This window comes from Natator depressus, chromosome 19 (genome assembly GCF_965152275.1).
Source record: "Natator depressus isolate rNatDep1 chromosome 19, rNatDep2.hap1, whole genome shotgun sequence".
Classification (NCBI taxonomy): Eukaryota; Metazoa; Chordata; order Testudines; family Cheloniidae; genus Natator; species Natator depressus.
In genome coordinates this window covers 7,790,713-7,799,603 of record NC_134252.1, presented here as the reverse complement: position 1 = coordinate 7,799,603, position 8,891 = coordinate 7,790,713, and the positions used below count along the sequence as shown (strand labels likewise).

The 8,891-nt window shown below is 51.3% G+C and overlaps 1 protein-coding gene across 1 annotated transcript; it reads left to right on the top strand.

Moving 5' to 3' along the window:
• Positions 1–319: 319 nt before the first annotated feature.
• On the top strand, positions 320–7,353 carry MYCL (MYCL proto-oncogene, bHLH transcription factor). The gene is made up of 3 exons (XM_074934477.1): positions 320–482; positions 973–1,499; positions 4,720–7,353. The coding sequence occupies exons 2-3, from the start codon at positions 989–991 to the stop codon at positions 5,280–5,282; spliced, it is 1,074 nt and encodes a 357-aa protein (XP_074790578.1). The 5' UTR covers positions 320–482; positions 973–988; the 3' UTR covers positions 5,283–7,353.
• The last annotated feature ends 1,538 nt before the right edge of the window (positions 7,354–8,891 follow it).

Genomic DNA, 8,891 nt, shown 5'->3' with positions numbered 1-8,891 from the left:
GACAGCGTTAGCCCATGGCTTGCAGGCGCGGGGGGGAAGAAGCATTTCGGGCTTGTTTCTAGTGCAGGGAAGAGTCAATTGCTCTTTCAGTGCCCGCGAGCAAACGCTCCCTGACGCTGCCCCCGGGAAGTGGGCTGCGGTGGGACCCCCAGGGCCGGCCAGGGCTTGGGGCAGTCAGCTGCTCCGCCGTGCCGCGGCCGGGGCCAGGAGGGAGCTGCCGCCGGAACAGCTGAGCTGGGCGGCGCGCCGCGGTGATTTACAAGGACGCGCCCCGCCCATTATGCAAATCCCAGCCCCCTGGTTGGGGGTCCGCTTGCCGGTGGCGGGGCCAGCCGCTGCAGACGCGATATAAGGCGGTGGGGGAACAATACACCCGAGTCCCAGCTCGGCCGCTGTGATTGCGGGAGGCGGCCCCGGGGGTGCAGGCTGCAGCCAGAGCGAGCCGCCCGCTTGGAGCAACCGCAGGACGCTGCTGGGGAAAGGTGACTCCAGGGGGTGGGTCCTGGGGCTGGGCCCCCCGCTCAGGGGCTGTAGTTTGGTGACCCTGGGAAACTTGGAGGCAGCGCGGCTCCCCCCAGCGCCTCTGCCTTGCTCCAAGCCGGGCAGCGGGGACCGACCTGCTTGTCACTTACCCGCCCCACGTGCGTGGGGGGCAGCTCCGCGCGTGGGGGTGCGCAATGGTCTCCATGGGGTGGGGGTGACTCCCGTTTAGGGCTTTGGGGTCTCTTGTGGGCGCGGTCAGCCCCCCTGTGGGTGGGGGATTGGGACCCCCTTGGTGGCTGCCTTCAATGGGGACGTGATGACACACGGGAAGATGCCGCGAACGCCCCGTCATTAGAGATTGGGGGGTGGCCACGCTACAGAGGCTGATGTTGGGGTGTTTCCCTGCCTGGCTTGGGGCGGGGGCTTACCCCCGGGTTAGGAGCGTGCCCTTGCCTACATGATGCTGACCCTGCGCTTTGGGATCCCCAGGCGTCCTCCTCCCGAGATGGAGTTCGACTCTTACCAGCATTACTTCTACGACCACGACTCGGAGGAGGATTTCTACCGATCCACCGCCCCCAGCGAAGACATCTGGAAGAAATTCGAGCTGGTGCCCACTCCCCCCACGTCGCCGCTGTGCAGCGCGGCGGGGAAAGCCTGTTGCCCCGGGGCAGAGGAGAGGTCAGACTGGCTCTCCCACTGCTGCCTGGCCGGGGAGGAGCCGGAGTATCTGATCGGCACCGGGGAGATCTTCGGGAACCTCAGCGCCTTCGTCCTCCAGGACTGCATGTGGAGCGGCTTCTCCGCCCGGGAGAGACTGGAGAAAGTTATGACCGAGAAACTCTCCACGGGCACGCAAAGGGTTAATCCGCCCAAGCCCTCCTTTGCCCAGGAGTTCGGGTTCAACAACTCGGTGAGCGAGTGCGTGGATCCTGCTGCCGTCTTCCCCTGCCCCTTGGCCGAGAACAAACCCCCCCCCGCCGCCGCCCCCGGGGCCGAGAGGCGCTGTGATTCTGGTAAGGGAGTAGCAGAGCAACCCACGCGTTCCCTTGCTCCAAATCAAGGTGTGGGCTGGTCCCAGTGAACTTCCCGCTTTCTCCAGCATTGCAAAACCGCTCTCCCGTTCACACACGGGTGTTGGTAAACAGTCTGGGACCGGCGCTCTGGAAGCCCAGCCCCCTTTTGTGGGGACTCCAAGCTAGCGTAAAGCCCACGGACAAGAACAAAGGGAAGCTGAACCGTCTCTTTCCCGCTAGGACTTTTGCTGGGGAAACCCCCTGCCCTTTGCAGGGAGGGGGTGGCCCTGGAGGGACCCCGGATTCCAGATTTCTGCTGCTTTAAAAAAAAAAAAAAATCTTTCCCTCCTGCTGCGAGACAGCGCTGGGGTCCGCTGGGGAACGCGCTCTGAGCCTGGAAGCTCGCTGCCTGGGGAAGTTTGCAGCTCGCTTTAGATCCTCTTGCAAGGCTTTCCATCGCAGCCATATTGCTGTTCTTTCGGCTTGATTTGGAGCACCCAGCCTGAGGTGCTCCCCCACGACTAGGTTTCAGCTGATCAGGCCGCTCCCCTTTGCAGCCTGGCAAGGAAAGTCTGTCTGAGGGCCTCCTAGGACAAAAGGCAAAATCTCTTTGTGGGCTTTGGCCGTCACAAAACAATTGTTCATGTCTCTGGGGTCATCCCGCGTACTGGTATGCGGGGGGAGGCAAGCGACTAGATGCATCTCCTAATTCTTCGTAGCACCCTAGCGCTGCCTCTGCAAAAGGGTCCTGTCTCCTTGGCCCTGTCCAGTCTCCCAATCCCGGAAAACTGGTATAAATACTAGACTGAGGCTTGAAGGTGAAAAGTGATAAAGGGACTGGTGTGTCAAGCCACCAAAACGAAGTCTGAACCTTGATCTGTAGGGGTGGAAGTTTAATGCATGCAATTCTTTAATTTTTTTTTTTTTTAAAAAAGCCCTTGTCTTAAATCTGTCGCTTAATGGCAGGCAAAAATCCTCCCAAATCAGCAAAATTTTTTTTCTGCTCCTTCTAGAAATGACCAGTTGGCGGTGGTGTGATTTCAATACACCTAAACTCGGGGCAAGATTTAAATGACTGCCCTCTGAAACGAAGGGGGTATGGTGGAAATGCTGACACAACCTTGGGGGTGCAGGGCTAGACACCTCATTATCTGGACCCTAATACTAGTCTGACTGATGAATCAGGGATGAGTAATTTGGTTATGACTCATTCCAGGGATGAGGATAGCTGGGCCAAGAAGCACCTTTAGGACTAAGATTTAATTACATTAGGATGATGGCGATAGTAAGGAGGCTGCGGGCTCTAAAGGGCTTAATCTCAATTAGTGGGGGGGACGGACGGACGACTGAATTCATTATTTCTACTTTCATCTTGCTACTTTGCTGACCTGCTCTTTACCCGATCTGAATCCACGGCCCTTGTGCACATGCTCCTGGCCACATGGTCCCAGAACAAAAAGCAACAGATTGTAGCAAACAATGAGGGGGGCCCTCAGTGAGTGACTCAGGCATTGGCCAATGAGGGGTGGGTAGCTTTGCAGCAGCAACATTCCAACTGCCTGCTGAGGCAGCCAATGGCCACCTGGCTGGGAGGTGGGGCCCAGCCCGTCAGATTTTTATTAATGGGGAAATGATACTATTGTCTGCACAATGGAAGTTTGTGACAAAAGAAGGGCATAAAAAGTGCACCGTACAAAGCAACCAGGAAATAGCATTGACTATCAGGAGGGGTGGGGGTGTGTTCCAAAACAATAAAACCGCAGTAGCAAATTCTAGACTGATCACCAAGTGGTGCAAGACCTCTGAAGGATAATCTCTCTAGCATTAGGGGCACATGGGAGACGATGCGGTCTAATGCATAGAGCGGAGGATTGGGAGTCAAGAGCCCTGGGTGCCTCTCCTCTGATTTAACAATAATCTGTTGGCATGATGAGTATTGGCAAAGTGCAAAAAGACAGACCTCCACTATCTGCTAGGCTAGAGCTTCACTCTGTGTCGAGGGTCTTACTCCCTGATGAGCTGCGTGACCGTGGGCAAGTATATTAAACAGCTCTGACTCCGTTTCCCCAACTGTGAAATGAAGGCAATACCCATCTCAGTGAAGTGTTTTGACCGAGTGAAAGGCATTGCTAATGCAACGTATTACTAAGCCAGTTGGAATGCCATGCACAAGGGATATGTGCTTTCTTTTGAGCTTCACAATCTCTTTGGGAAAGACCAAGTGACTTTGGGAAGTGGCAGGGAGTGAATTTATAGTAGCTGCTGTAATTCATGGATGGCTAGAGTGGAGTTTTAAAAAGTTGGGTCTGTTACTCTGTTTATAGCTTTGATAACCTTTCCCCTCCAACCCTTTCTTTAAGGTTGAACATGTTTAGAGATGGTGAGGGGAGGAATGTTAAATGGTGGATGGCTTAGAGGTTCATTGAGCTGATGGCAAAATGTCCCCCCTCCCCACTGTGTAAGAGGGGAGGATTGTTTCTCTCCCTCTTCTCTCTCCCCCCCTCCAGCTGAATGGGGAGAGGAGAATACCAGGGTGGGGGATGAATAGGATTTATAACTTGTGAAAAGTAACAAAAAGTCACTAAAGTGCGAAGCTGCAGTGAACAGGAACAAAGGGCAACTCAGCCCCCAGATCCCTAATTTACAATTCCAATGGGCCATGAAAGAGCCGACAAGCAGGAGCAGGGGGGGAAGATCTTCAACTCTGTCCCCAGCCACTAAGGCTCTTGCTCCCCTCCTTTCTGCTGGGGGAGGTGAGGACTGGTGCAGCAGTGGGAGCTGGGGGTGCAGGAATTTCTTGCCTGTTGGGTCTTTGCTCTTAATGAGTGTTGCCCATAGTGTGTAAGGGAAACAGTAAAAAAAATCCACATCCCATTTCCTGGGACACGGAGCCTGAAGCTAAGGAGAGAAATCTCCGTCCTATGACTGGGATTAGGTGATGTGGGATCGACCATTTCAATCATCCTTCTGGGGGCAGAATTGTTTTGTCCAATGCACTGCGGGATCCATGCAATATGATCCTCTTCCTGATAAGTTTAACCTAATCTCCAGAACATAAAAAGGTACTGGAGATCCATGCACCAGGCATGGTGCTGCACCATGGTCTCTTCCTTGGGCATGTCGCTGCGCCTTTCTAAGAGGCTGGGCCAAGGGGTAGCTGAAGGGAATAGTTGAATGATTCCAAGTGATGGGTTGTTTTGCTTGTGTCTGTTTTGAACAGAGGGTGAAGAGATTGATGTGGTGACAGTAGAGAAGAGACAATCACTCAGCATGAGGAAGCCGGTCACCATCACGGTGCGAGCCGACCCCCTGGACCCCTGCATGAAACACTTCCACATCTCCATCCATCAGCAACAGCACAACTATGCTGCCCGCTCTCCACCGGACGCCTGCTCCCAGGAGGAGGCCTCGGAGAAGGAGATCAAGGAGGAGCCCCTGAGCAGCCCAGAGCAAGCCACAGAGAGTTCATCGCCTGAGCCTTGCCTGCTGAAAACCGGGAGCGCCCCGAGCTCAGATAGCGAGGACATGGCCAAGAGGAAAAACCACAACTACTTAGAACGCAAGCGGCGAAATGATCTGCGCTCGCGCTTCCTGGCACTGAGGGATCAGGTCCCTGGTCTGGCTAACTGTCCCAAAACCCCCAAAGTGGTGATCCTGAGCAAAGCTTCAGAGTACCTGCAGTCGCTAGTTAGTGCAGAGAGGAGGATGGCTGCAGAGAAAAGGCAGCTGAAGTTGAGACAGCATCAGCTGCTGAAACGAATCGCCCATCTCAAGGGACGTTAGCTACCAAAAACTCGACACCTTTCCAATATTGATTTGCACATTTTTGGTTATTGTGAACCCTCCAAACTACACATCCCAGAATGCACTGCAGCCAGCGCACACAAATATGGCTTGCGTTCTAGGAAATTTAAACTGTGTGTGCGGGGGGTGGGTTCTTTGTCTCCCTTATCCACGTCTGGTCTTGGGTTCCTCCTTTAACAGAGCAGGGAGTTGCCAGCTGTGGGCTGAGTTAACTCTTAGTCTTTGGGGATGCTGGTATGTTGGCACCGGAGTAATGTAGACACTGGATTTTGCAAGACCCTTGGGCTGAAATTGTCAAAAGTGACCATTGAGTTTTGGGTGTCTCATTTTGAGGGTGTCCAGCTTGAAGCACCTGGGCCCTGACTTCCAGAGATGCTGAGCATCTGAACAGAGATGTGGAACAATGCCTGCTGAGGCCCACAGGAGGTGCCTCTGAACTTCAGGCCTCAGATGCCTGAAATTGGGCACTCAAAAATTGAGGCCATTTTCCAAAATAAGGGCCCGAGTGGACAACCCTAACCTAGAGATGGCAGGATCCTCCTTCAGACAGATAGGACCTGTCAGTGAATCCAGCTATTCTGTGAATTTACTTTCATACACACAATTTTGGGTGGATCATTAACATGGCTGTTGCTGCCATGCACCTAGTAAGTTTGATTCCACTTCTGTCATTCAACCCAACCCCAGCACTGGTTCCCCTGATGCAGTACTCTTCCACCATCCCTTCCCTGACCCACCCTTGGTGTCTGTACTAATCCGCCTCCACAGTCACCACCCGTCACAACATCCCACATCCTATTCTGCATTGGGGGGACTGAGAACATGTACCCAACACATCCCCTCCAGAAGTCATTACATTCTCAAGTGGCTCCCACTCCACTGCACCTGGGTAGAGAGAATCTAGGCCAGGGTGTTCAGATCCAGAATGCAAGGGGGTTGCAATCCAGTGGTCCAGTTTGGGTCCATCTCTCTAGAAGCAGTGACAGCTAGGGACTGCCTGGAGGTGGGTTGGGGCCAGGGCTGCTGTTAAAGACCCTTTTTCTCCCAGGGGTGGGTGGATGCATGGATAAACTCCTGTCACTGGAGAAGAACCAAGACCAGCTTGACATGGGCTATACCTCACTTTCTTACCACTTTATACAGTAGCTTGTCTTGAGGTTTGTGTTCTAGAAGCTGCTGCTGTAACTGCCTGAGTCTTGTACTGGAGGATCTTTTTTTTAATACTGTATTTTTGTACAACTTTTTGGAAGAGTATTGTTAAAGATTTCTCTCTTTTGTAAACCTTTTTTTTGGGGGCGGGGGGGCGAGTGTGTGCATTGTCCCTGCTGCAGCGTGGAGAGTGTGTGTTTGGGGGACAGGGAGTGTTCCTGATGCCTTTCTAGGGGAGTCCAAGAAGGGTCCTATGTTCTGATTTACTGTTTGGAGTTTAAGTGAGAGATTCCTCATGGGACGATGTTAGCTGGGGCCCAGCTCCTCAAGCAGTACAATGGGCTATTGAATGGGGTTTCTCTCTCTCTCTTGCAATGAGGGTGAAAATTATCCTGTTTGCCTGACTTTCACGTATTCTCCAAAAGCAGGCTCTTAGGAGCTGTGCTGCCGAAGATCCCAGGTGTAGCCCAGGACTGACAGCAAGGGCTGATCTAATTGTTGCCTGGAGTTACTTTGTCTTTACTAGGTGGGTAGACGCCACCTCTTTGAAGGGATCTGATCAGACCTTAACCTCTTTTTTGTTTGCTGACCTGCAGCTATACTCCCTGAAATTGCATTTGTTCAGCTGGCCAAGTGTCGCCTTCTCTCCTCCCCACAAGTCTCCCTCCTGATGTGAATACTAACCAGTTGACTCAGGGACTGGGGGGAGGGGAGTAGGACCAGTGGCCTTCGTCTCCCTTGGCACTGGTGGGGCTGACCCTCTACTTTGCAGCAGAGATGCACAGAGCAGCCAGTGAGCTGTCTGGCTCCTAACTGACCTATTGAGAAACTTTAGAGTTAACACTGTGGTCGGATTTAGCACTTTCTTCATTACCTCACACTTCATAAATAAATAAGTTACAAAGACAGACTGGATTGGCTTTTTCCATAGAGTTGTTTTCTGGGGGGGGGTAACTGCCACTTGCAGATGCCCTAACTAACTTACTTGCCCAGCGTCGAGTCTTCTCGGGGCCCCGGAGAAGGGAACAGTGGGATTGTTATTGCATGAGCGGTTGAGATGAGCCATAAGCAATGCACAAAGCTAAGGAGGGCTGCTGTGACCCAGCTCCCTTTGTGTGGACAGTCTCACAAAATTTAAAATGTGGAATGGCTACAGCAGAGGGTCCTGGGAAACATCACCTGGAGTAATTTCTCTTTAAGTGGTTTTATTGAGGAAGAGGGGCTGAGAGCTGAGTTCCTCTAATGAGGGACTCAATGTAATTTTAAACTCTTCTAATGGCACTACAGAACAGTCAGCATGTGGAATTCACTGCCCCTGAAGGTCATCAAGATGAATATGATGATGAATTGTCAGTGAGTAACTAGAGGAAAGCTCAGATGGGGAATGAAATTGCTTGCTCGGGTGGGAGGGGGGCAAGACTTCCCTTTAGGGGCTACTAAAGAATTCCCATCCCCATATGCAGAGTTTGAAATATTTTTTTACCTTAATTTGAAGCATGTTTATTACTCATTAACAATCCCAGGTTATTGGTTTTAACTCATGGAGGCAAAATCCTGTACTAAATGCAACGGAGTGCAGGCATCATGTTACTGCTAAGGCAGAGTCTAGAATGGGGCCAAAATGCCATTTCAAGAGAGGTTTAGTTGTCTGAATGAAGGAAGTCTTTTAAAGAATGATTAATCAATCAAGAGCTTAAAATGCTCCTTTTGGTTCCTGAAATAGCTGTCATGTTTTACACTTCTATTGTGGGTTGCATCAGATGAGGTCAAAGCATTGTCCAGACACCAGAGTTCAACTTTCAGTACTCTGCCGTGACTTGCTAATGGTTACATAGCAAAACTGGGAGTCAAACCCAGGTGTTCTGACTCCTAATCCCTTGCTCTCACCTCTACACAAAACACTATGGTAAATAATATAGGTTCAAAGTGTCTAGATTTATTTCTACAGGAGTGTTCCAAGGGGCAGGGTGGGAAGGAATAGATGCAAAAAGAACAGGAGTACTTGTGGTATTTTAGAGACTAACAAATTTATTAGAGCATAAGCTTTCGTGGGCTACAGCCCACTTCATCAGATGCATAGAACGGAACATATAGTAAGAAGTGTGTGTGTGTGTATCACATACATAGAAGGTGGAAGTTGCCATAAAACTGTAAGAGGCTAATTAATTTAGATGAGCTATTATCAGCAGGAGAAAAAAAACGTTTGTGGTGATAATCAAGATGCACTCTTCAATGAAGCAGTAGTGGGTTGAGTTGATCCTCTTATTCATACAGAGTCTGCTTGTCCCAGAGCATGACAAGAAAAAGATGGAAGGTGGGATTTTTACATGAATCTTTGTGAGTTAGCACAAGTTTAATTGAAAGTCAATGGGACTTGTGCTGCTAAGCCATTTAGGCACCTAACTCTGATTGATTTCAGTGGCAGTTAGGAGCCTAAAT

Coding starts and splice junctions, on each gene's coding strand:
- MYCL (XM_074934477.1), top strand. CDS start 989: ATGGAGTTCGACTCTTACCAGCATTACTTCTACGACCACGACTCGGAG. Junction 1,500..4,719: donor CGAGAGGCGCTGTGATTCTG/GTAAGGGAGTAG, acceptor TGTTTTGAACAG/AGGGTGAAGAGATTGATGTG.